Source organism: Copidosoma floridanum, unplaced genomic scaffold, assembly GCF_036245765.1.
Source record: "Copidosoma floridanum isolate Cflo_tuat_1 unplaced genomic scaffold, Cflo_Japanese_pri ptg000030l, whole genome shotgun sequence".
NCBI classification, from domain to species: domain Eukaryota; kingdom Metazoa; phylum Arthropoda; class Insecta; order Hymenoptera; family Encyrtidae; genus Copidosoma; species Copidosoma floridanum.
The window spans coordinates 10,662,700-10,688,499 of record NW_028321907.1 but is presented as its reverse complement, the minus strand read 5'-3'; the positions used below and the strand labels follow the sequence as shown (position 1 = coordinate 10,688,499).

The following is a 25,800-nucleotide window of genomic DNA, read 5'->3' as shown; positions in this document are numbered from 1 at the left end:
AATCTTAGTTAAATAATGCCTTTCATTTCACGGTTTCGTACAAAAATTATAAAATTACTCTACTTGACACATTGACATCATTGTGTTACAGTTAAGAAAGGTTTTTTCGCGTGAAAAATGGTTCAAAAAGAAACATTAAAACGTACAGCTCAGTTAATACTATCAGTCTTAATATCTTACTGTTATTTAAAATACTATGAGCAACGTTACTGGTGAGTATCCATTAGGAGATTACCATCTTTATCTTTCAATCGGATTCGGCCACTAGCGTATCGTGTTTCCTGAGTGCCGTCGGCATACAAGAGTTTCACAGTGCCATCAGGATACTCTCGTCTCTGTAATATATATATATATTTTATTTTCAACGTTTTTGAATTGTTATTATAAATTTTCAAATGATAAAAGTTACCTTATGGTCTTTTGTATGGATTTCCCTCTGCCCGTTCGGTAATGTAAGAATCCTATCTCCATCCGCTGTAGTCTCAGCAATAGTTCCATCTTTCATGGCCCATTTGTCTGTACCATCTGCTTGAACAATCCTGACTGAACCGTCCGCAAAGGTGATCTCAAGGGTGCCGTCCTTTGATTTTCGTTCCACTTGACCACTGAAATTTTTTTTTTTTTTTTTTTTTTCATCATATTTAATAAATCAATACTAGCGTGTTTAAAAAAAAATGTTTAAAAAAAAATTTTTTTTTAAACAATTCTTACTCGGGAAACTCTAAAATCTCAAGGCCATCCGGCATCGTTGTATGCCACGTTCTAGAAACAGCGTAAAAATATTTCACAACTCCATCCTGGTTAGTCTCACGCACGTCACCATTGTAATAGATCATCTTTGTAAGACCCTTATCCGGAAAAACTTTCTTCACGTTACCATTTGGATACCACAATTCCATTCGACCATCTGAATGGCGGATTTCTCTGACTGCTTGCTTATTCATAGCAGGCTTAGGCTGATCAGTTCTGGTTTTCCAATTCGTTTTATGGCCATTCGACTGTACTTGTTCTTGTGACTCAACATCAACAGCACACCCTTCGTCAGATGTTTCTTCACGATCCACTGGACCCTCTTTGTTGAAACGAGCTTCGTTTTGTGTGTCTTCATTATCATCATCATCATTTTCTTCTTCTTCTTTTTCCTCTTCTCTCGGCTTTTGAATATCATGCATCTGGTTAAGAAAGGGTTTTTCGCCAATTTGAGTTTCTCTAAAATCTTCGGTCGCATCCCTTAATAACATTTCATACAAATTTCGTGTTCGCGCGATGCTTTCTAATGTTTTTGGAATTTTCACTTTTTTCACTTCCCGTGGCTTTTCTTCCATAATATCCAAATCCAAATCGTAATTTACATTGGTGACGTAAGGTGCCTTTTTTGATTTGTCCTCTTGACTGGGTTCTTCATTTTTATCTGGCGACACTTTTTTACGGTCAGCCAAGGACTTGCCGATTTGATGAATAGCTCTTGTGTTCGAATTTACGGCTCTCTTCAGCCTTTCCTTCTGTTTTTGAAGAAGCTGCTCTATTTCCTGCTTGAGTTTAGTGTTTTCAGACTGTAATACGCGGATCTGACAGCGTTGACGTGCAGCCATGGCCGACCATTTGCTCTCTTTCTGTTCAGATTCTTCCCTCAGTTCTTCCACTTGTTCACGTAATACTTGAATTTCATGGCGTTCCTGCTTGCATTTCAGCGCTTTTTCATACGCGTCTTTCATTCTATTCTCCAGCGCTGCTTTTTCCCGAGCTAAACGCTTCTTTTCATCCATTAGATTGCTCTCAGTTCTTCTTTTTTCTGCTTCCAATGTTGTCTCTTTCTCTTTCATAAATCTCTGCATTTTGATACGTTCCTCGTGCAACTGTGTGCGCTCTTCTTGCAGTTTTTGTTTCAAATTGATTAGTGCCGCACTCTCCTTTCGAAAAACTTCGATCTCGTGTTCCAACTCCAAAAGACGCTTCCTCACGAGTTCTGATTTAAAAAGCGATTTACCTTCATCTTTTTCTATAACAGTGTCAACACTTGTAATTGTGTCATTTTTTGATTCCGCATCATCCTCGTAATCGTCCTCAGTGCAATCTCTGCTTTCTTTACCATTTTCTTGATTGTAAGGGTTTTGGGACTCTTCATCTTCATATTCGCTGTCCTCCGTTTCTTTAGCCATGCACGAAAAAGAATTACAAGCTTTGCCATTGTTACATAAACCAATGGCTTTTAATTTTTGTGGTATACTTTCTATGTCTGACGTGTCTGGAGTTCCTGAATGATCCGACCACACTCCATGAGTGTTATAATCGCGAACAGAGCCCGACTCGCTCGAAACACTAGATGAGTCAGACAAGGTTTTGTACTCGTTGTATTCAGCAAACCTAACGTGAAGGCTTGCGTTATTTTGATCCTGAAACTAATTTTTTGTCTTATTCTTCGTATTTAAAAAAAATGAATTTTATACTTAAAAAAAAAAAAAAAAGTATATTTACCAGATTTGATTCTTGATTAGAATTTTTATCATAATGCATATCAATGTCAGTTCCGTAAGGAAGCACAGTCTTGTTGCCGCTTTTGTTATTTTTCATCATCGACATTACTTCCCATTGAGAAATATGTTGATCATTGTTGTTATTTTGTACCATTGGTGCCACCAGATTATTGGATTCGGTATTACTAACGATTTCCTCAAGGGTCTGATCACCTACATTGTTAAGAGAAATTTGATGTTTAGTTGCACTGTGTAAAAGAGCTTTTTGCTTCAAAGGTGTTGACTGCTGCATAAAAGCTATAACTGTACTTGATGTTGAGCAGAAACTTGAGTTTTCCGCTTTGTCTTCCAACAGTTCAAATATTCTGACTTCCTCCAATTCTTTTTTGGTCTTACCTTCAAGGTCAGAATTACTAACATCAAGTGTAATTACTGGAGGCTTCTTTTTGTCAAGTATGGTTTTCCGTGATTGTTGAGCATTGCTTATTCTATTGTCAACTTTTCTTTGAGGTAGAGGAACATTTTTGAAATTAAGTTTTTGAGGTAACAAGGGTGAAATAGATTTTCTAGCACCAGATTTCGAGGATAAAACGTTTTTTTGTACATTTGCTGAGTGAAAACTTTTCTTTGTATCATGTTTTTTTATTTTAGGCACAGAACTGCATCTTCCGTTATTTTCTGACTTGGAAGACTTGGAGGCACTGGACTGAGTAGCAGAAGAAAATGAGACACTTCTGGATCTTGCTGGACATGTCTTATTATCATTACTTTTTGGTTTGGGCCTGAACCTAGCAAGACCTTGTCCTTTCTTTAAAAACGGTCTCTTAACTACGGACTTGGCTGCATTATCAAATTTCACAGCCTCGGAATCCCTCAATTTTTCCTCTAGCAATGTGCTGAAGTCTTTTTTAGGAGACGGCACTGGTAAATCATCAATGAGGATAGACCTTTGGGACTTATCAGAACAAAGCGATCGCATGTCTTCTGGGATTAAATCGGTACTCGTGTAAAGACTGAACGAACTATTGTAACTTCTACTAGGCATTAAGCTATCATTATTGCATTCAATAGCGAGCTGTCCCCTTGGCGTTTCAGAGATAGAATCCTCATCATAATCTGTGTCATGAAGCAAATCTATGTGAGATGAATCTTGAGATTTTTCAGTTGCGTTACACTCGTTTTCGTCGTCTTCGTCGTCAGGAGTGTCAAGATCAATCAAATTTGACTCCACCACCTCCTCAACTCCGTTTTTCTTCTTGTGGCTTTGAATCAATTCCTTCAGCGACTGTTCATCATCGATGCTCGAGCTCAAAGCTTCGTACACGCGAGTCTGCTCGCAACTAAGCTGTTGTATTTGCTCTTTCTGCCTACGCATCAACTCCTCCTGCTGTTGTTGCTGCCACTTTCTAAGCTCCTGAAGCTGCTCAACTATGTTGGCCTCGAGTGACATTTCAACTTTTTCACCTAAAACACTGTAAAACAACAAATGACTGTCGTGCCATGATAATACTCGGATTTAGTACTTTACAGTTAAAAACGCGATATGCTTACAAAGGGAAAATTTATAAAAAGCGGATCAAGTTTTGTTTTTACCTGGTGCGACAGTTCCTCCAAAAGCAAGAAAACTTCACATCGTACTGAATATGAAATCAAGCCGTTAATAAGCATTGACGCGATTTTTTAAATCAAAAGTGAATATCAAAAAATTGTTATTTTTTATTAAAACGGCGCTTGCAAATCTTGAACCTCAAATAAAAGGCAGATCACAAAATCGGCTTCGGTTAGCGCTAAAAAGCAAAACAAACCAGAGTATAGGTACAATATTATTATATACGAACTGACCGTTACGCTGTTGGCTGTCCGTTTTATTTTCGAAGCATAGTTTATCGATTGATATGTTGATAAGGATGAAATTGTTTTATCATATGCTGTTCATAGTCATCATCGATCGATATAGACGAAATCTGAGTCGGCAGCTGATAACAATCGTTGGCCGGTAAAGAGAACACTTTCTTGACCTACTTTATTTTGGCAAATAGCAAATTTAACAATAACAACATAACCTGCATTTAAAAGCTGTAAAAGCTGTAATACTAATACGGGAAAGTTGTTTTTTTTTTTTTTTTACTTCAACCAAGAATTACGTTATTGCAACAAATAAAACATGGCAAACAGTCAACCACAACAGTAAGTATGAAAATATTATCAGTGATTCATAAATTTAAAAAACGTATGCTTACTAAACATTGTCTACGATCTATGTGTAGAACTATAAAACTATAAACTAACTACAAAATTTGGTATTGATACAGTGATGTCAATATCGTTAAAATTCGATTAAAATTAAACATCATTTTAGGTATGGACTTATATTAACGAATAAGAAGCAGTTGTCTGCACCAAAAATTGGAAATATTTTTGGCAACAACGACGATTCCGAAGAAGATGAGGGAACTGACTGGGTAAAAAAAGCTCTGAAAGCTGAGCATGAGAAGAATAAGTCCAAAAAACAGACACAGATAAGCTTGCAAAAGGCACTCAAAGAAGATCCAACAGTATTCCAGTACGATGAAGTTTATGATGAGATGGAGCGCACCAAAGAGGAAGAAATAAATGCTTCCAAGAAAGTTGAAAGAAAGTCTAAATATATAGATAATTTGTTGAGAAGTGCAGAGTTGAGAAAGAAAGAGCAGGAGTTACGGAAGGATAGGATGATTCAGAAGGAGATTGAAGCTGAAGATGCTATGTTCCCTGATAAGGAGAGATTTGTAACTTCCAGTTACAAAGCCAAGTTGGAAGAAATGAAACAGTTTGAAGAGGAGCAAGCCAATAAAGATAGGCTGGAAGCCATAACCGATGTAACTAAACAGAAAGACATATCTGGATTTTACAGACATCTGTACAGGCAGACCGTGGAAAAGAACAAAGCTGATTTGGGAATAGTTCCTGAAGTTAAGAAAACTAGTGATAAGAATGAAAACAGACAAGAGCTTCACCTTGACCTTGATAAAGATGATCCTATTCCATCAGATTCTGAGTCCAAGGAAAGTGATGAATCGGAAGATGAGGAGAAGAAAAAAATTACCAAAAAGTCTGCACTGGCTAAGGCTAAATTAAACAGGCAGTACAGGAAAAGAGCTCAAGAACAGTCAGCATCAGAGTCTGAATCTGAGCCTGAATGTGAAAACGAGACAACAGAAGGCTCTACTAAAGAGAAAGAAAAACCTGAAGAGAAACCAAAATCAGAAATTGTTGCACCTGCTAAGAAGCAAAAACTGTCTGATAGATCCGAGGAAAATAAAGCACAAGAAGCAAAGAAATCTCCTGTGGTTGATAAAACTGAAAAACAAAGTAAAAAGATATCCGAGGAAAAAGTAAAAAATAACATTTCAAAGGACGTTGAAGATAAAGAAAAAAAGAAGTCCAAACCAGAAGTACAGAGGAAAGTAAATATATGGGTAAAGAGAACTGTTGGGCCTACTTTTGAGGCTGCTCTGCAGAGGTATCTCACCAGAAAACAGCAGCGGTTAGCTGGATCCTAGTACATAAATTAGTTGGACAATTGTAATTGGAAAATTTAGCATTTTTAATTTTTAATTTAACGGTAATGTAAATATAACAATTATTTTCGTACAAAAAACTTTCTTTTAATTTATTCAATTTCTTAAAGTAAACATTAAAAAGGAGCAACTATATAGCGATTCATTGCAACAAGAAGATAAAAACGCGTAGAAGATAGTGATTCTGTGTACATGTTTTAAATTTGTAAATAATCTCTTCGCGCTACTAAGAACAAAAGGCATTGAATGGACACTTAATAAGTGACGACGAGGTCTTCTATAACGAATGCATATAATTAAAATACGCCCCTGTAACACTGACACACACGCATAAATTCACAAGTTATCCAGTTGGCGTCATTATCTTGTCTGTTGGCTCTTTTTGCGAGCAAAAAAAAAATGTTTTTTCAACGATAAAAATACATCAATAATTTTATGCAGTTGAAGCTGTGGTGTGTTCACGAGCCGTCTTTTTCCCCCACACTCGTCTAGTACCCGTACGACGTATCCATATAGGAAAAGATAAAGTTGCCGGCGTCAGGCGTCTACAGCAACAAGCGGTGGCTGGCTTGCTCTCAGTTTTTTGTGGTTGCTCGTTCCATTTCTTTCCCTTTGCTTTGTTGCGGCAGTTTACTTAATCGTACACCACTCTACTCGGCGTCGACGCCTTTTGCTCGTCGCTCTCCTCTTTTGTTCGATCGTGCGGCTTTTTTTTCTATCATCTCTTCTTGACAGATATAACAGTAAGTGAACGTGAATTAAATAAAATTATTCAGAATTTTTTTTCCCCGTCACTCGCATCGTTAAATTGTTTATTTTGAAAAACTCTAAGATTATTTAATATTGATTTTGATACGAGCTCTTTTTTGAAGGTCAATGAGAGGTGCATGAGTGTTCTGTTCAGTTTTTTGTCAGGCCATACCATCTGTATATACCTACAGAGTTTTTTTTTATTTCATCCAACTCATAACTCTTTGAAATGTATTTTATCTCAAATGGTTTTTAATTGACCTTATTTTGGTGAACACTTACAACAGTAATATAAAAGAAAAAAAATGTTATTTGTGGTATTATGAATTTTAAAAATTAATTAAACTACATCAATATATAAGCGAATATTAGAAAACAGGAGCATAATTATTATGTAATTTTTTATAAATCAACGGACTTTCTCGACAATAATAAGAATTATGTTGGTTTGATGTAAAGTTCAACAAGTTGTATTACATTTTACCCTCAATAGTTCCAAGAAAGGCTGTGTCCATTGTATCATTGCGTTTGTTTACACCAGTTGTTAAAAATAATCAGTGGTGTTAACTTTCTCAACAGTTTTCTCAAACAAAAAGAATCATGCGTCTGATTATCTGCGACGATGCTGATAATGTTGCTGAATGGTCAGCGAAATATGTTATGAAGAGGATAAAGAGCTTTCAGCCAAACGAAGATAAATATTTTGTCCTTGGATTACCAACAGGTAAGTTAATATTCATCCAAAGTATTCCATGCTAGGCAGATTGTGTTGAATATTTTTATTTTATAGGTGGCACTCCACTTGGGATGTACAAAAAGTTGATAGAATACTACCAAGCTGGAAAACTGTCCTTCAAATATGTAAAAACTTTCAATATGGACGAATACGTTCACCTGCCGAGGGGTCATTCAGAATCCTACCATTATTACATGTACAACAACTTTTTCAAGCACATCGACATTGGTCCTGAAAACGCACACATTCTTGATGGCAATGCCCCAGACTTGGAGCACGAGTGCAATGAATTTGAAAGAAAAATACGCGAAGCTGGAGGAATAGAACTTTTCATTGGAGGTGATGATGAATCTCAATGCATTTCAAAACCATTAAATCGACCGTGGATTATTTTATTTACATGAAAAATCGAAGGTATTGGACCTGATGGGCACATAGCCTTCAACGAGCCTGGCTCGTCATTGGCGTCGAGAACGCGAGTAAAAACCTTGGCCCAAGAAACCATAGAGGCCAACGCAAGATTCTTCAACAATGACATAAAAAAGGTTCCAAAGCGGGCGTTGACCGTCGGTGTCGGTACTGTCATGGACGCCAAGGAGGTCATGATACTCATTACCGGCTCCCACAAGGCCTTTGCTCTCTACAAGGCGATAGAGGAGGGTATTAATCACATGTGGACTGTATCTGCCTTCCAGCAGCATCCACGGACTATTATTATCTGTGATGAGGACGCCACTCTCGAGTTGAGAGTGAAAACTGTCAAGTACTTTAAGGTATTTTATAAATATTAAATATTAGTTGTCAAATTCACGTGCAAAGAGTTACGCCCTTACATATATTAGGAACGACCGTTAGATTTTAATAGCAGAGCAAAAAGTGTGTCACAGAAACTCTTACCATTTTTTTATACTTAAGTTCATTTCGGTTTCATTACATTTAAACTTAACATTTTTTTCTGCTCTTCGTAAGTCCAACCGTCTTTAACACATTTTTTTTTCAAAAATTCCATTATTCTTTTAGTAATGATTAATAATGATTAAATAGTATTATCCTTTTGTGAAATTTTTCAAGTTATAAACTATAAAATTCTAGGAGCTCTACCCTTAAAATCTAATCGTATCCATAAAACAATTTTTATATCCTAATAAATCATTTTATGCCCGGGAAAAAATTACACTTATTGCTCTGGTAAATACTTATAAACTAGGTTGATTTCTATGGAAAAAGGCTACTGTGGAGGGGTAATTTCCTTAGATTATTAACTTCTCTCCTTTTTTTTTGTATTTCTTAAAATATCTCCTGCAAATAACTTTTGCAATGTCTAGGCTCTCAGTGCTATCCATCAAAAGTTGATCGAAGAGGACGTCGAACCTATAACATGTCCTCAGAAAGACGTGTGATCCGGTACATAGTTTTATATTAATGAATAAAGAGTGATTAAAATGTTTTTTTTTTTTTTATTTATTTATTTTTATATAATTATTCGACGTTAATATTTTTTTATGACATGTTTATTTTTTGTCTTTAAATTTTTGGATTTTCATTTATATGTTGACTCATTGCATTTTAAAAAATTTGAAATTTGTTTCACAAAATATGAATTTTATCATGAAATAAGATGATAATCCATTTATAGCGTTTTTTTTTCTCATCAAAACTTTCAATGGTTAATCATTCACTTATTTTTACATTGTGATTAATAAAAATTTTTCGTTAATCATTTCTAACAAACGACGATCAAATGTATATATTCTTTTCATACCAGCACCAAAGGCTTCTCAGCTAATCTCTGAATGTATTCTTAATGCTCACATAAACTCGAAATTATTGCATGACCGCATGATTGCACTTTAAAATAACAATAACTAAGTACATGCATGATACCCTAATCTTATCATAACTAATGTGTTTTAAAATAAACTCGTAGACATTAATGTAATATGAATAATCCGAATATTATTTTCAGAGCTTGTCAGAAGTTCACAAGAAACTTATTGAAGAGATAAAGGACTGTTAAAATAAATCGACACGTTCCAATCGCAAGGAATTAAAAAAAAACAAAAAAATAAAAAAAAATAAAAATAGTGTAAACTTTTTCTTGTAAATGATTTTTAATTCATTATTTCGTATTTGTTATCGATTATTGACTGCCATACATTAAATGAGCATTTTTTACGATATTGCAGTTATGTGCAATATTAATTTACAAATTTATTGTGTACATACAATGTGCATATTGATGTATAATTTTACGAAGAATATATCATATATTTGTCTATTAAAATATTTTTATTTTATTATTTATCATTTATTTGAAGGACAAACTATCATTACAAAATCTAATCACAAAAAAATTACTTGATTGCATAAGCATAAGCACAAAGTTTTGTTTTTAATACATACTTTTGTCGTTCAAAAAAAAATTTCCGTCTGTCGCTGTGTGCATTTGTGTATTCGTATCAAAGGTCAAAGCGTATGTGATAATCCAGGATCCCCTCGACCTCGACCTTCAACCGATCTTGATCGTTTAGAACTAAAAAATTATCGTTTTCGCTCCTTTATAGTAGTTACAAAATTTTTCCTTTTATCGTGTACGTAATTTCGTAACATACAATTTTGTAATCCTTTTTTTTTTTTTTTTTTTTTTTTTTTTTGAGAAAAAAAATGTGGATTCTTTCGTATGGGAAAAAAAATTTTCTTTTTGTCCATGAAGAGTTTTGACAAATTTAATCATTTTGAAATTAATAACGAAAATGTTTATTTTTTTTTACTGTTAATATGTTGTAGTCTGAAATATGTGTCTTAAAAAATTTTTCATCAAATATTCGTCACGATAAGTTTTTATTTTCGTAATATTTTTAATAAATTTATCATACAAACTTTAAAGAGTAAAGTAACTTTGTAAATATGAATACGATTATCTATTAATTACCCAAGTCATCACGATTTTGTGTAATTTTCATCACAATTATTTGAACATAATTATTATCACAATTACTTTACCAAAGTAAAACATATATTTTTCAACGCTACACTTATAGGACAATAAAACTGATAAATTAAAAATTTGGAAGGCAATGGGTGTAATCTCGTAAATTTTCAAAATTATTAAATTTGTATTATAACAATATGTAGATTCTTCATGCAAAATATGCTAATAGCAAAAAAAAAATGAAAAAAATAAAATAACAGCAAAGACAAATGACAGAAATTGTAAAACTTCCGATCGGGCAATGCAAAAATTAATTTACTACATTTCGCAAACGCGTATACTTCAACCGCAACTGCGGTACTTGTTTTGCAAAATTTTGAGAAATGCCGAGTTGAAGAAAAAAAAAAAAAAATTAACCATATACGTACATGACTGTTAATACTATATGTTTAAAGTTTCCGGCACACTTGAATGAATGTTCGCATAAAAGGTGTGTTACGCAATATTCCTCTCATCATTTTATTACGACGTGCTGTTCGTGTCAAAGGTTCATTACCTCCATTATCAATGACATGGAGCATGGTATAGTGGACACCTCGATACCGATTACCTCATCTCAGCGTGACCTTGACGCATTGACCGTTTTATACTCGAAATAAGTTATATCAAGCGAATGATGCCGTGTCACTTTGAGGGACTCCATCGCTACTCAGTGAACTATTATGTTTAACTTTCTGTCAAAAATCGATGAGTAATTTTTTTTTTGTTTCGTTTACTTTTTTTTTTAAATTATAACTGCAAATCGTTAGAATTATAGCTTTAATCAACAAAAGTGTTACAAGTTTTTTAAAATGAATTTTTTTTACGTTGTTTCTCAAGAATCTAACAGCAGTTGATTTAAGATCTCAATGTTGGATGGAAAAATTATGTAGTAACAATTGGCGAAACAGAGCTGCATTTATGTAGAAACATTTTTTTTTTTTAATACTAAATTTCATAAAGAATTTTTGTTACGATCCAAACAATGGATAATTATGCTGCACATATTTTGAGACTATTTTTTCCGAATAAAAAAAAAGTAGAAGTTTTTTTATCAGGTAATTTTTGGATATCAGACGTACAAAATCGTATTGAATGAACATTGCTTGAACGAGTCTCATAATGATAACGAAAATTTATCGTTGTGCAATATTTGATCTTGACATTTAGTAAACCCTCAACACTGGATGTTAACATCCAATTCCAACGATTTTTTAATCAAAAAGCGAAACAATACAATGATGCTTATCGCTTCGAGCAAAGGCACACGCGTGCGGGTGTGTTGATTTTTCCAACCGAATGTTTTTACAACGGCACACTGCATTTTTTCCCCTATCGAGCCACCCACTTTCCAACATAAAAGACGTTATTCTGGTAAATACGCTATTTTAACTCCCAATGGTACAGACAACGGTTGTTCAGAGGGAAAAAAAAAAAAAAACCACAATTAAACAGTAAAAAAAACTGTGCGTTAGGTATTGTTGTTATGCCTGCATTGTACGTATAGATGTATCAATTATCCCGGGCCATCCGACCCCCGCATTAGCAGCATCATTCGCCATCAGTCGCATAACTCGGGTATATTTATAACTTGTACTCACGAATATTAGCAACGATTCCCTCTATATATATATATATATACACGCGCGTATATATAAATCACAGCCGCGGTTGTGCTTCGCGATCATAGTGCAAGCGCGCACGGTTGCGCAAGGTCCTTGGCAGTAGCTGCACGTGTACAGCATCCGAAAGATCGGCTCCCCCCCCCCCGCGAAGCTTGAAAAATACATGAAAATCATCTGATGCGAGCTTGAAAGTGCGCGTACCGTATAGTATGGCGTGGGTCGAGCACAAGGACTACGAGATCGTCCTTCGCGATCCCGAATCGGTGCTTCGCCGGTGCCTGGGCAGTGAAATCCGAGTGGTCGATTTCGAGAGCGATGACTTTGTCAAGACGGGCGACAACTACGGCAGTACCATAAAAAAAGTACGCGTGAAATTGAGTCGGGACGACGGGGATGGAAAGGATCATCCAGAGGTCCTGGATTTGGTGGCGAAAATGCTACCACCCACGGACTTTCAGCGGAAGATCTTTGACAGTGGCTTTACCTTTAAGAAGGAGATTTTTTTGTACGAAACTCTGATACCGGTCTACAGGAGTTTGCTGCCCGATTTCGACGCTGTGCCGAGGTTTTACGGGGCGAGGGTGTCGCGGGAGCCGGGCACTAAGGAGATCGACGAGGACGCGGTTATTTTTTTGGAGAATCTGAAAGCCAAGGGCTACTACATGGTGGACAGGCACAAAGGTTCGTTTTTTTGCATCCGTCCTCTTTCTGTTTTCATTTATTTATTTATTTATTTATTTATTTTTTAATGAAAAAGTGTATTTTATTTTTTTTTTACTGTGATATTTGGCTTTATAAACAATCGCACCAATGTCTTGATTGCAAGTCTCGATTTTTCATTTTTTGTCGTGCTTTTTAAACGTAACTATACACGTAACGTACCGATTGGAGGGATCGGTTGAACATGACGTGACTAAAAAAATGACGCGAAGAATGTTTTTAACCAATGTTCCAATGATGATTCCATGCTGTACTCCAAGTTTATAAATATATGTTATAAATGAATCGATGTCACTCGTTTTTTGCTTAATACTTTTCCTCGTAATTCTTGTCGATCGAATAAGAAACACAAACCATGGGGAATACCACTCTTGCATTCAAGTCACTTGGAATGTCATTGTCGATTCCTCCTTGGTCACGGAAATAGTTTAGAAAAAAAAAAAATTACAGGCTTGGACACGTCGCACCTGAAGCTCGCCATCCGAGCACTGGCTCGATTCCACGCGGTTGGACTCTCGATAAAGCACAGAAAGCCCGATTTCCTGCCGATCCTCAAGCAGTACGGCACCCCACTGGCCGTCAAAGACGACGTGATGTCCACCTACGTGAACAGCTTCATGGAGCAGCTGCGCGCGGACGATCAAGGCGCCCCGTACGTCGACCGCGTCCTCGCGACAAAGACCCGACAACTGAGCGAGTCGTACTACTCGCCCCTCGCCGCGGAACACGAGTGGGCGTGCACCTGCCACGGCGACAACTGGGTGAACAATCTCATGTTCCACCGGGACGATCGAGGCGTCGACGATGTCAAGATGGTCGATTTCCAGACCTTCTACCTGAGCAGTCCGCTTACCGATCTCGTCTTCCTCCTCTGCAGCAGCATGGAGCTGCCGATCGTGGGCTTCGACGAGGCGCTCGAACTCTACCGGCGGAGCGCCGCGGACGCGCTGGGGGAGCTTCACTGCGACGCGAGCCTCTTCTCCGGGGAGAGCTTCCACGGGAGGCTCAAGATCGACGCGGCCAACGAGCTGTTTCACGTGATGCTCATGACGAAGGTCGTGGAGCTCGGGGATGGCGAGAACTTTGAAAAGAGCGGGCTGAACGAGGCTTGCTTGCGCAGGGCGAGGAGGATACTCGATATTTATGCGAATAAGGGCTGGATATGATTTCGAGTGGCCCAGTGGAGGTGTCATAGGATCGTTAACAGTTTAATTGGAATGTGTGTGGTTTTTGTTTTTTTTGCACACCCATTACTTCAAAAGTGTGTATGTTCGACAACTTCACCATTGATGTAGAGGGTGCCCTTCTTTTTTCAAGTTCCTAGTTGTATGGAAATAATTGCCGATTTTCTGAAAGATGTACAATCGACCTCGAGCACGAGGATCATGTGAAAAATAAATTGATGACTGTATTTTATATTATAGATGGCATAGTTGTAAGTTTGGGTATTATTTTTTTTAATTTATGATGGACAACACTTTTTTTTTTTGTACGTCCACACTGTGCTGTAATATCAATTAAGAAAACGGTGGCTAAATTTACCTGGGAAGCATAAGTAAAAATTAGATTTAAGAATATTACGTAGGATTTTTGGATAATTTATAATATACATGTATTTCAATAAAAAAAAAAAAGGAAAAAAAAAATCGGTACAATGAGATGAACTCGGCAGTCAATTTTAAGATTGTCAATCGATTTCTTCAACACATGATTTAATGTACATGCATGTGTCGATCATAAAAATCACAATTATCTTTTTATGAACAACACAGGTTTTTTTTTTTTAACAGCAGAACAGTAATTTGTATAGCGCAGTAGGGACTCATCGCTTCTCGTTACACGTTGAGATCATCACAGTCAATTCATCGCGCTGAACGCTACTGTCGTTAAAGTCTAGACTGCAGTAGAAAAAAAAAATCACCAACTTACACAGCACAGAAAATACTTAAAAAACTGAGTATTAATTTACGTAACGCTTATGCGTCTGTATCACATGATAGCTCGAATTTATTAAAAAATTCCCGATAAATAATAGCCTTATCATATCTACGCATCAACACACATATACATGTATATATATACATTAGCAAATACGTGTGACTGTAAAAATAGGTATATCTGATGTTCTCCACAGTGGTTTGCTTGCGTGAAAAAATTCGATTGCCCACATATACGACGTCACAGCCCTACTCTCATATATACATATATACTATTTGCGCTTATACCTAGTAGATCTTTCAGTTTCCTTTTCAGTCATTCGTTCTCTGCTACTCCGAGCAGTCGAATTCGCAAAAAAATAAAAAATAAAAAAATGTCAGAAGCCACGGTAAAAGTGTTCCAGGTCGAGTTACGCGACCTTGAGTCGCTGTTGCGCAAGCGATTAGACTTCGATGGTTTGCTCGAATGCAGCACGGAGTCGCTTCTACCGCCCGGAGATAATTATGGGAGCACGATACTCAAAGTTCGCGCAGTTATCAAGAGAAATAAACCAGAGAAAAACGAGGAGGAGAAGGAGGAGTTGAATCTGGTTGCCAAAATGATGCCACCCACGGATTTTCAGCGTTTGATATTTCATAGTTCCTTTACTTTCAAGAAGGAGACGTTTTTTTACAAGAAACTGATGCCCGCTTACCAGCAGTTGGAGCGCGAATTCGGCGTGCCGGCTGACGAGGTGTTTGACATACTTCCGGAGTTTTATGGGGCGAGGTTCAACCTGAAATCTGGTGGAGGCCACGGCGATGGTGATGATGATGATGATGATGATGATGTGCTGGTCGACGACGATGCTGTTATTCTCATGCAGAATCTTAAAGTTCGAGGATATTACATGACCGATAGGCGCAAGGGTATATTATATATCTTGGAAAATCAAACTAGTTTTATTTTATTTTATTTGTTGAATGATAGATGGTAATTGGGGATAAATATTTTATTTAATATTTAGCGATGGTTTTTTTTTTCTTTTTTTATTTCATTACGTAAACATACATGTACTTTTTAATCATAATTATAAAATGAAATCAGTTAAATTTCATTTTTTAATTTTTGTACATTGCTTGTATATTTGTTTCTTACTTTTTAATTTCAACAATTTTGACTTACATATCGTTTTTCAAATTATTATTTTAATATATTTTACAAAAAAAAAAGAACATTGAATATTTGTGTTGGATAAAAAAAAATTTCGTTCTTAAATAACCCCATGAAATAATTACAAGACAAAAAATTAAGAAAGCTAATAACAGACGATCGTCAAAATTTTATAGTAATAGTAAGAATAAAATTAATGTTCCAAAAACTCAAATTGAACGAAGAAAACAATATGTTAAAAAATGTGTAGTATCGAAACAAAGGGAAATTGTTTGATCACCCAAAAAAAAAGGCAAAACACGTCCGAGATTGGCAAAAGAGTAATGCAATAATAAAAATAAAAATACTGTATTCATCACCACCACCCAATAATTGCAGGTATGGACCTCGAGCACGCGAGAGTCGCCCTAAAAGCCTTGGCTCGCTTCCACGGCCTCGGAATAGCAATGAAGCACCAAAAGCCAGATTTCTTCGACACCATGAAAAAACGGTCCAAGTGCCTGACAATCGACGGCGTGGACTTTGAGGAGTCCATGGCACCGGTCCTGCAACTCTTCCGCGAGGACCCCGTGATGTCGACGCACCAACACCGACTCGAAGCCGCCATGAGACAGAGTAGCGCGACCTCGTGGGCGGCAGTGCCCCCCGAGCCGTACTCTACCATCATCCAAGCCGACTTTTGGGGCAACAACATCATGTTTCTGAAGGACCCGGACACCGGCCGCGTCGCCGACGTCAAATTCGTCGACTTCCAGAACTACCTATTCATGAGTCCCCTGCGCGAGCTCGTGTTCTTCCTCGCCACCGGCTTGGAGGCGCCGGTCATGAACGACGCCGAGGCGTTCGACGGGCTCATCGATTTTTACCACGAGCACTTTGTAAAGACGCTCGCGCGGATGAAGTGCGACCCGGGGCCGTTTTCGAGAGAGAGGTTCGACGCGCAGCTGAGGGTCGACGCGTTCGAGGAGTTCCCGCACTGTCCGTTTATGCTGAAAATCATGACTAACGAGGTGGAGAGGGACGCCAAGAGCAGCGATATCAGGGATCGGATGATGAACACGAGGGTCAACGAGCTGTGGCTCGAGAGGCTGCGCCGGTGCGTCGCCAAGTACGCGGAGAAGGGGTGGCTCGGCGAGTGACGCGGCGCTGTTTACCTTATTGTCGAGGTGTATTTTAATACCTATATGTTTAAATCTTTGGAAAATAATTATGAGGAAGTTGAATTTTCTAACGACATTTTTGCGATAACAGCCATGCCTTGCGATTGGTTGTTTTTTTTTTTTCTTTTTTTTTTTTTTTTTTTTTTTTTTCTCACGCTCGTAAGAATGGAAGCTCAAAACATCCAAGGTCACTATCAATGCACGTCGATGTGCACATTATATGGAACGTGAGTATTAAGATATATTAATCTCAAAAGGTTCGTGTCCACTTGGATTCACCGAGATTTTTAATTTAAAAAAAAAAAACTATTTTTTTTTCATAATCCCCTCAGCTGTTTTTTTACGGCGTAATAGTATTTTAATAATCATAGTAATAAAACTTTTCACTCATCGGATGAATCGTCACCCCAAATTTTTTATAATGTATTTAAACAATTTAAGATTGTTGTTCAAGTCATTATTCTAAGCAAAAAATATTTAATTAAATTAAGTTTTTTTTGTTGAGATTGTATCGTATATTATGCGTTACTGCAGTTAATTATGCGTATTACTTGTTTTACGTCATTACTGCAGTTAATTCAAGTAATTTTTTGCGCAAAAGATAATAAAAAAGTAAAGTATTATCAAATAATTGATTAATGATTGAAAATTTTCCGAAACATAATTCTTAAATTAATTATTCTGCGAACACAATACAAAGGGTTTGCATGTAACCAATCTTGTGATAAAAATGACGTCATTTGAACGATGCAAAAATGTTTCCCCAACGATGCGAATGATACAGATACGCGTAAGTATTGGTGCATCATCAGTTACGCACAAAAATTACCAGCTGGGAGTTCCCAAAAATAAAAAATAAATCATTGCTCGGAACAAAATTTCCCTATGCATGGATTATGGATGAACTCGCAAACTTGAAACAAATGAGGAGGTATGATCGCACGACAAAATTTTTTTGTAGTACATATTTACCTACATACAATTTCTTTTTGAACTTCAGAATAAGTAGAGAGAATTTTCTTGTTATTTCTTATATTATTAATCTTGATAAGTATCTTTTCTCAATAGATTCAATGTTTTAAAGAAATTTCATTTGGTGTTGAGGAACTCCTGACTGGAGATTTTTTTGCGGAAACGCTTATGTACCATTTACTTACCACAGGAATGTTTGTTTTACGAAACAAGAACGTATCAAAAGTGTATCTTGATGTAGCAAACATTACATCTTGATTAAAACAACCTGCAGCATATTTTTTCCACATTAAAAAAAAAAAAAGAAAAGTGATTATATATTGATAATTTGTATTTTTAGGCATTATTTTTACATTATTAATTTATGTATGCAGTTAATTATTAAGGACTTGATAATGTATATTTATCTGAGTCGTGCTGTATTAGATGTTCCATTGATTTCACTGTTCGGCGTCTTTCATATTTTTCATGTCTTATCTGTCACTTTGTATTATTAAAGTTCCGATCATTGAAAGTATAATAAAAAAAAATCTTGATCTTTGTGTACACACCAATCTTTCAGTTTTGATGAAATGTTGCCACTTAATAAATTTAACACTTTTCTTTTAAATTCGAATAAAAAGATTTAAAAAATTCTCAAAATCTGAAGCGTGCAATAAAAAACGCTTTACCTGTGAATTTCGCTAAATGAGCACCCATAATGAGCTTCATCAGCCACCATGAAAGATTTAATTAAAAACTGTTTTTATTTTTATTTTTTTTATTTTTTTTTTTTAAATTAAAAGATCCAATCGCGTTTTAGTTTCGTAACGTCTGACCGAAATTTCCTCTTGCACCTTTTGCTGTCACGCATCGAGACTTTATTTTATTTTATTGTTATTTAAATACCAAATTTCTTTCTTTTTTTTCTTCTTGTTATCTCTTTATAAAGCCAAACAGTGGCGATGAACAATCCTCGGGAAGAAAGCCTATGCGTCACGTCATTAAACCGCTGTTATCTTTTTATACACACGCGTGACTCTTGGCGAGGGGAACCGCAGCGATCGCAGGTAGTCTCCGTTGCGACCTGAGCGTGCGAGTTTGGCAATATACCGCTGCTTCGCCAAACAGTACATTTTTATTTATTTATTTTTTTCAAATAGTCAAAGCTTTAAAGTCCATAAGAACCAACCGAGAGGGTAGGGGAAAAAAAAAAAAAAAAAAATAGAAACAATGTCGGAAACAGCGCTGGTGCATAAAATGGAGCTGCGGGACCTCGAGTCGGTGCTTCGGAGGAAGCTGGGCGATCAACTCGCCGTGGTCAGTTACGACACGGAGCCCCTGATACCGTTGGGCGAGAACTACTGCAGCACGATACTCAAGGTGCGGGCGATCGTCAAGGACAGCGCGGACGGGGCGGAGCCGAGGGAGCTGAATCTAGTTGGCAAAATGATGCCCGCGACGGATTACCAGAGACAAATATTCGACAGTAAGTTCACGTTTAGGAAGGAAAATTTTTTCTACCAAAAGCTCCTGCCCGCTTATCAGCAGCTGGAACGGGAGTTCGGGGTCGGCAACGACGAGATCTTTGACAACGCACCGATGTTTTACGGAGCGAGATCGTCCAAGCTCGCCGGGGACGACGAGGCCATTGACGACGACGCGGTCATTTTGATGCAGAATCTCAAGGTGCTGGGCTACTACACCATCGACAGGATGAAAGGTGAGTATAGCCTTATTTGCTCCGTATGGGGATTCTTGTCAAGATTTCTCCAAAGAATTCAGCTGGATTCCGGTTTAAGCTCTTACCGATTTTTCCCAATTTTCATCGTTGCTCTAGCCTTACGAAATACATTGGCAATCCGGTGTTTTGTTTTAAATTAAATGATTGTTTGAATTAAATTTTAAATTGAAAAACTTGCGTTAAAGTCTCCAATTTTGGTGGTGGACACGATGGCATCACCGAAAAAAGGGGGACGATGCCCCATAGGGTTTTATTACTGGAATCACTGAATTTGATGAACATCGAGCGAAATGAGTACGATGCTAACGAAGAAAAAAAAAAAAAAAAAAAAAAAAATTGTTCAGGAATGGACGAGGACCACGCGAAAACGTCGATAGTCGTGCTGGGCCGGTTCCACGCCCTGAGCGTGGCAATGAGGCACCACAAGCCCGAGTTCTTCGAGGTGATAAAGGAAAACTCAAAGTGCCTGCGATTCGAGATCGAGGAGGACGACGTGGAAGAAATCCGGATATTCGTCGAGACGATGCGCACCGACCCGGTCACCTGCCCGTACTACGAGGACATACGGGCCTCGATGGCGCTGGACCTGCACGAGGTGTGGGAGGGCTTGCCGAGCGGCGACTGGGCCAGCATCATACACGCCGACTGTTGGACGAACAACATCATGTTTCTGAAGGACCCGGACACCAGCCGCGTCGCCGACGTCAAATTCGTCGACTTCCAGAACTACCTGTTCATGAGTCCCCTGCGCGACCTCGTGTTCTTCCTGATGATGAACCCCGACAGCCACGTCATGGACAACAAATTCGACGAGCTGGTCGATCTGTACTACGACACGTTCGTCGCCCACCTCGAGAGGCTGGGGTGCGACGTGGCGCCTTTTTCGAGGGAAAAGTTCGACGCGCGCCTCAAGATCGACGCCTTCTGGGAGTTTCCCCACATACCGTTCATGACGAAAATCATGACGACCCAACTGAAGCACGACGACAACGTCACTGTGCTCGAGGACGTTATCAGGAGCACGGAAATGAGCCCGGCTTTCATGGAGAAGATACGACAGTGTGTGCTCAAGTACGCGGAAAAGGGATGGTTTTCCGCAAAGTGAATACGCACCCTTGTTGTACTTTCCACGGTATTTTTCCCTCCTTTTTTCCTTTTTTTATTATTACAAATCCACCGGTAAGTTGAGCAATGTTTTCCACTCCTACCCGGGGAAAAGAACAATGTTTATTGTACAGTTTTCACGTAAACATTCCTGTATTTGGTCATTTTTCGAATATTTTCCAATTCATCCGCAAAACCGATGGATCAACGGGTGTAAATGAACTCGGAATAATTCATTCATTTGCGTTACAATCATTAATAAGGAAAAGTATGTCACAATAGTTCAGAATATTGAAGCGTCAAAGCGTAAATTACGCGTTTTGTGAGGGGAGAAAAACTTATGAAGCAAAAACATCATGTTTCGATGTATACAACAAAAAAATTCACTCATATATTATGTGCAAAGAGAATAAGCAAACATTTTTTTACAACAACGAGTTTTGAGTACTGCTTTACGATAAGACTGATGAAGTTGTCAGGTATCTAATATAGTGACATCGATTTTGCATACCAGTACTTTTTAACTCTTTGGCTTTCATTTTGTGTATCAACAGTTTAACGATATGGTAGCGCTGTAACAAAAAAACCTTTACCAGAGAATTTTGTTATTGAATTAATCCTATGTTTGCTTTTGTTTTATTTACGGTAATGAAAAATTACAGAACTAAAACTGTCTTCAACGCCAACAAGTCCAACAATTATGCAAATCATTTATTTGCGACTTAGCCATATAACAGATGATTCATGTTAAATGTTATATCTCCTTTTTGGCTATATCGACATTAAATTTTTGTACAAAACATCTGTATCAAATAAAATGGTTATACTCTTCAGAGGAAATTGCGTCCTTAGTAAAAATTATTCAATTTCAAATTATGACCATGAAACTACATATTATACTCTGTTACTATGACTACTTTTATTGATTGGTTTTATGAATATTTTCATAGTACGTTTGATACGATACTTGTTTAAATTATATCTGACCACTTGTAAGCGTTGTTTATTTTCTGAAACCTTCGTACTGGTCCAATCAAAATCAGCTTGTTTATTATTTCAACTAAACAAGACTTGGCAAAATAAGTGTAATGTCGACAACAATAACTATCAGTTATATATAGAGTTACGTAACAGAAGGTAGGTACATGTGAAGTATAACTTGGAGTTTTTTCAATTTATTCTTGTTTGAAACTTTTATTTGAATGTCCTTTTGACTTTACCAATGAGTAAGAATGGTTGCAAAAAAAAAAAAAAAAAAAAAAAAATGAAGCTCGAAAATTACTAAGTGTGAGATAATATCTGCAATTACTTGAAACACAAAGTGCCTTGAATCAAATGCAGGAAACGTAGATTCATAGTCGCAAGTGACGATGGCAGTTTGGCTAAATTGAGAATCATATTGATGTAGAACAAAAGCGTAAATTAAAAAATACTTAGGTTTCATTCATCAATAAGCACTTTTGATGGTATGTATAGGAAAATACATTTTTCATCTTTACCCAATATTAATTTGTTATATTTGTAAGTAGGTTTTAATTGTATGGCTTCTTATTTCAAGGACTGGACTTTCGTAACAGGGGGTTAAAAGAAAACAGAGCAATATAAAAAAAGTACATTATTCTGAGAATTTAACAGTGTTACCGCGTGTAATTTGAAATATTTTTTAAAATGACGTCAACATATACCTACGTGTTTAAGCAGTGATATCTAATAATCTTAACGTCTTTATTAAATAAAACAAATACTCGTTATCAAAACTAAGCATGTAGACTAGTTTCATTAACTTATTGTTACAGTTATAAAAAAAAAAACTAATATTTTTTAATAAAAACACGCAATATAATGTAGATGTTTACCTGGATAATGCAAGTGCTAGTAATGTAATTTGAAAACAAAAAAACTAGAGCAGTTAAGAAACTTTTATCGCGTAACGCGAGCGATCATAAAAAAAATTTTTTTAAATAGCGAAAAGCCTTGTATGTCGTCCGCGTCTCGATGAAGATAATGATAAAATACTTTATTGAAAAAAAAAAGCACTATCAAACGCATCAAACGGAACTTGTAAGATAAGAAATGTTTGCCGTGATGGAAGGTCGAAATATCTGCAGGTAGGACCAAGTTCGGATGACAAAACACTCGTACCTATGTTTTGCAATGAGGAAATCATTAAAAATCGTTACGTGACGCAATGGGTATACTTACAAAGTATTCCTCGCACAATGGTGAACGTATATGACATGCTACTGGGAAAAAAAAAAAAAAAAAAAAAAAAAGCAAATTAATTGCAGTGTGACGAATCTGTCATTATGTGAGCACACGTGTACAGAGACGTTTTCACGCATTAGTTGAGAATAACATTGCACTGGTATACGACACAGACACTTACACGCGTGAAACCGATTCTCCAACACGGGTGCAAAATTGATGACACGAGCGTTTGCAGAAAAGAGAAGTGGCAGCTGGAAGGCAGCGCAGGGGGTGCCGTGCGTTTGATTGCGCCGGTGAGTGGGAGAGAAGGTCGCGTAACGTAGCGATGATGGCTTTCCAAGCTTCCACGATAAAGTTCTCGAGCGGAGAGTTGGAGTAGTTTCGCGCGTTTTCGTTCAACCACAGGAGCTCCGCAACTGCAGCTCTTTTTTTTTTTTTTTTTTTTCCCCACGCACAAACGCGAAACTCCCACTGGTGGCGATCGGTAAAAAACCTCTGCTTCGTTGATCCAACAGTCATTTTCGAGTATCCGTGTATAATCGTGAATCCTGAAACATCACAGTGAAAAGGGATCTTCGAGACGATCCAGCGTTTTATTAATTTATCGGCAAAAAAATCGGTTTGACGCTGGTTGGGGGGAAAAAAATGGCCTCAAACGACGTTGCAGCTGCGAGTCAGCCGGAAATCGTCCTGCGCGACCTGGAATCATTACTGCGCCAAAGCCTCGGCGAGCAGGCGCAAGTCGTAGATTACACAACAACCCTGTTATTGCCGAAAGGGGAGAATTACGCGAGCACGATATTAAAGGTGGACGCGGTGGTCAAGAGGACGAAAAATTCGCCGGAGGAACGGCTACCGCTGGTGGCGAAAATGCTCCCGCCCACGGAGTTCCAGAGGAACATGATCAACGCTACTGTGGCCTTTAAAAAGGAGTTCTTTGTGTTTGAGAGATTGTTGAACGTTTACAGGCAGATCGAGGAGGAGGCAGGGGTCCGGCCCGAGGACCAGATAGACGTGTTGGCCAAGTTTTACGGCGGAAGGCTTACGCTGAACGAAGGCAGCGAGGATGCCGACGACGACGCCGCTATGCTCATGGAGAATCTCAACGCACGCGGTTACTACACGATGGACCGACTAAAAGGTGGAAAATCACATCTTTTTGTCCCCACTTACACGTGGAAAAACTTAACATTGTGAGGGCCATTTTTTTTTTTTTTTTTTTTTTTTCCAGGTTTGGATCTGAGCTGCGCAAAAATGGTCATGGCCGAGTTGGCTCGGTTTCACGCTCTCGGCATCGCGGCCAAGCAGAAACGGCCCGATTTTTTCGCGGAAGCTCGACAACTGCTGGACGTGTTTCCCTTCGAGCTGAAAGAAAATGAGTTCGACGACGTGACCGATTTGATGGTCAAGGCCATATGCGCCCATCCGCCGATCGCCAAGTACGAGGACAGGATCAAGGCCGCGGTGAAGAAACTCAATTGGGACTCTTTTTTGACCATTAGGGCCGAAGAGCCTTACGTGACCTTCATTCACGGCGACGCATGGGTGGGTCATCCAGAATCCGGGACTCTGCGCTCTTACTTGCTTCTTGTTTCATGCATTAACTTTAACATCAAAAGCAAGAGACAACTAAGGGCACAGGGCCATCCGTGGATTTGTGTTACACTGCACGTATATTAATGAGGAACATTTTTTAAAGGTTAACAACTTCATGTTCCACAAAGGTAAGTGGTTCAAGTGTAAACTAATGGATATGCGAATGTATAATGAAAGTACAAAAATTGAACATTTTTCAACACTGGTGGGTGAAAAGGTCAACTTCTCGGGCCTTTGCATCGCGCGCGCGAAATATTCTATTCTAGTCGTTACTTTACATAATATAGATTGTTGCACAAACGAGCGCTTGAAGTTGAACTTTGCACACTAAATAAGCGTGCACTGCGAGAATCGCGGATACTCTGCTCACGCTGGTCGCATACATGGTACAATTAATCCAACATAATAATTTGTTGCAAAATTAGAAAACGGAAAAGTCGACGGGCTAAAGTTCGTTGATTTTCAAATAACCCGTGCCACGAGTCCTCTGCTGGATCTGCCCTACTTTTTGTGCTGCAGCACGAGCGTGGAGGTCATAGACAATCACTTTGACGAGCTGATAGACATTTATTACGAAAAGTTCATCGGGGTGCTGAAAAAAGTTGGCTGCGACGTTTCCCCGTTTTCGAGGGACAGTTTCGACGAGCAGCTCAAGAAGGACGGGAGCGACGAGTTTTTCCACTGTCTGATGGCCATGAAGTTTTTCACGCTCGAGGCGACGGATGATCTGGACTTGAATGACATGAAAGGATCAGTTATGCTTTCGGCGGGGAGTAATTTGTACCTTGAACGATCGTCGAGACTTGTTGAGAAATTCGTCGAAAAAGAGTGGATATAGCATAGGAACATAATTTTGCTAACCATTTTTTTTCCTTCAATTTTTAATTTATTTTCGAATAAAAAAGAATCCTGAGGTCATAAAGTTGAAGCCAACATTTTATGTTTAATTTGATTACAATGGTTGTAGGTGATAGCATTTTGTCACGGTTACTTTGTTTGACATGTGTTCACTCGATGTATTTGTACTATAAAATTTTTATTATTTTATCCGTTTGGTTTTACGGTACACTAAAATATATTTTAATGTTGTGAAAATGACTGACATTAATGT

General features: G+C 37.8%; 7 protein-coding genes across 9 annotated transcripts; 6 read left to right on the top strand and 1 right to left on the bottom strand.

Moving 5' to 3' along the window:
- Positions 1-24: 24 nt before the first annotated feature.
- Positions 25-4,269, bottom strand: Sas-4 (spindle assembly abnormal 4). 3 transcript variants are annotated; one of them, XM_014349300.2, is made up of 6 exons: positions 4,068-4,269; positions 2,784-3,946; positions 2,476-2,687; positions 712-2,399; positions 410-605; positions 25-335 (listed from the first exon to the last, which is right to left on the bottom strand). In XM_014349300.2, the coding sequence occupies exons 2-6, from the start codon at positions 3,922-3,924 to the stop codon at positions 207-209; spliced, it is 3,366 nt and encodes a 1,121-aa protein (XP_014204786.2). In that variant the 5' UTR covers positions 3,925-3,946; positions 4,068-4,269; the 3' UTR covers positions 25-206. The 3 variants fall into 3 exon arrangements, with proteins under 3 accessions (XP_014204786.2, XP_014204784.2, XP_014204785.2); XM_014349298.2 differs by having other exon boundaries at positions 2,476-3,946; XM_014349299.2 differs by having other exon boundaries at positions 712-2,393; positions 2,476-3,946.
- Positions 4,270-4,572: 303 nt separating this feature from the next.
- Positions 4,573-6,415, top strand: LOC106636794 (uncharacterized). Its single transcript, XM_014349302.3, has 2 exons — positions 4,573-4,661; positions 4,834-6,415. The coding sequence occupies exons 1-2, from the start codon at positions 4,639-4,641 to the stop codon at positions 6,014-6,016; spliced, it is 1,206 nt and encodes a 401-aa protein (XP_014204788.2). The 5' UTR covers positions 4,573-4,638; the 3' UTR covers positions 6,017-6,415.
- Positions 6,416-6,525: 110 nt separating this feature from the next.
- Positions 6,526-9,578, top strand: Oscillin (glucosamine-6-phosphate isomerase Oscillin). The gene is made up of 6 exons (XM_089596429.1): positions 6,526-6,777; positions 7,364-7,508; positions 7,575-7,859; positions 7,935-8,293; positions 8,846-8,924; positions 9,487-9,578. The coding sequence occupies exons 2-5, from the start codon at positions 7,385-7,387 to the stop codon at positions 8,918-8,920; spliced, it is 843 nt and encodes a 280-aa protein (XP_089452555.1). The 5' UTR covers positions 6,526-6,777; positions 7,364-7,384; the 3' UTR covers positions 8,921-8,924; positions 9,487-9,578.
- Positions 9,579-12,190: 2,612 nt separating this feature from the next.
- LOC106639918 (uncharacterized) lies at positions 12,191-14,126 on the top strand. The gene is made up of 2 exons (XM_014353748.2): positions 12,191-12,797; positions 13,287-14,126. The coding sequence occupies exons 1-2, from the start codon at positions 12,326-12,328 to the stop codon at positions 14,000-14,002; spliced, it is 1,188 nt and encodes a 395-aa protein (XP_014209234.2). The 5' UTR covers positions 12,191-12,325; the 3' UTR covers positions 14,003-14,126.
- A 792-nt stretch (positions 14,127-14,918) lies between these two features.
- LOC106639917 (uncharacterized) lies at positions 14,919-17,302 on the top strand. Its single transcript, XM_014353746.3, has 2 exons — positions 14,919-15,682; positions 16,305-17,302. Exons 1-2 carry the CDS (start codon positions 15,148-15,150, stop codon positions 17,063-17,065), a joined length of 1,296 nt encoding a protein of 431 aa, XP_014209232.2. The 5' UTR covers positions 14,919-15,147; the 3' UTR covers positions 17,066-17,302.
- Positions 17,303-19,048: 1,746 nt separating this feature from the next.
- Positions 19,049-21,611, top strand: LOC106639887 (uncharacterized). The gene is made up of 2 exons (XM_014353699.2): positions 19,049-19,760; positions 20,126-21,611. The coding sequence occupies exons 1-2, from the start codon at positions 19,271-19,273 to the stop codon at positions 20,884-20,886; spliced, it is 1,251 nt and encodes a 416-aa protein (XP_014209185.2). The 5' UTR covers positions 19,049-19,270; the 3' UTR covers positions 20,887-21,611.
- Positions 21,612-23,732: 2,121 nt separating this feature from the next.
- On the top strand, positions 23,733-25,617 carry LOC106639834 (uncharacterized). The gene is made up of 4 exons (XM_089597012.1): positions 23,733-24,234; positions 24,325-24,638; positions 24,793-24,817; positions 25,115-25,617. The coding sequence occupies exons 1-4, from the start codon at positions 23,739-23,741 to the stop codon at positions 25,525-25,527; spliced, it is 1,248 nt and encodes a 415-aa protein (XP_089453138.1). The 5' UTR covers positions 23,733-23,738; the 3' UTR covers positions 25,528-25,617.
- The last annotated feature ends 183 nt before the right edge of the window (positions 25,618-25,800 follow it).

Coding starts and splice junctions, on each gene's coding strand:
- LOC106639918 (XM_014353748.2), top strand. CDS start 12,326: ATGGCGTGGGTCGAGCACAAGGACTACGAGATCGTCCTTCGCGATCCC. Junction 12,798..13,286: donor CATGGTGGACAGGCACAAAG/GTTCGTTTTTTT, acceptor AAAAAATTACAG/GCTTGGACACGTCGCACCTG.
- Sas-4 (XM_014349298.2), bottom strand. CDS start 3,924: ATGTCACTCGAGGCCAACATAGTTGAGCAGCTTCAGGAGCTTAGAAAG. Junction 2,400..2,475: donor CTAATCAAGAATCAAATCTG/GTAAATATACTT, acceptor ACAAAAAATTAG/TTTCAGGATCAAAATAACGC. Junction 606..711: donor GAGATTTTAGAGTTTCCCGA/GTAAGAATTGTT, acceptor AAAAAATTTCAG/TGGTCAAGTGGAACGAAAAT.
- Oscillin (XM_089596429.1), top strand. CDS start 7,385: ATGCGTCTGATTATCTGCGACGATGCTGATAATGTTGCTGAATGGTCA. Junction 7,509..7,574: donor TGTCCTTGGATTACCAACAG/GTAAGTTAATAT, acceptor TTTATTTTATAG/GTGGCACTCCACTTGGGATG. Junction 7,860..7,934: donor AATAGAACTTTTCATTGGAG/GTGATGATGAAT, acceptor GAAAAATCGAAG/GTATTGGACCTGATGGGCAC.
- LOC106639887 (XM_014353699.2), top strand. CDS start 19,271: ATGTCGGAAACAGCGCTGGTGCATAAAATGGAGCTGCGGGACCTCGAG. Junction 19,761..20,125: donor CACCATCGACAGGATGAAAG/GTGAGTATAGCC, acceptor AAAATTGTTCAG/GAATGGACGAGGACCACGCG.
- LOC106639917 (XM_014353746.3), top strand. CDS start 15,148: ATGTCAGAAGCCACGGTAAAAGTGTTCCAGGTCGAGTTACGCGACCTT. Junction 15,683..16,304: donor CATGACCGATAGGCGCAAGG/GTATATTATATA, acceptor CAATAATTGCAG/GTATGGACCTCGAGCACGCG.
- LOC106639834 (XM_089597012.1), top strand. CDS start 23,739: ATGGCCTCAAACGACGTTGCAGCTGCGAGTCAGCCGGAAATCGTCCTG. Junction 24,235..24,324: donor CACGATGGACCGACTAAAAG/GTGGAAAATCAC, acceptor TTTTTTTTCCAG/GTTTGGATCTGAGCTGCGCA. Junction 24,639..24,792: donor TCATTCACGGCGACGCATGG/GTGGGTCATCCA, acceptor CATTTTTTAAAG/GTTAACAACTTCATGTTCCA.
- LOC106636794 (XM_014349302.3), top strand. CDS start 4,639: ATGGCAAACAGTCAACCACAACA. Junction 4,662..4,833: donor GCAAACAGTCAACCACAACA/GTAAGTATGAAA, acceptor ACATCATTTTAG/GTATGGACTTATATTAACGA.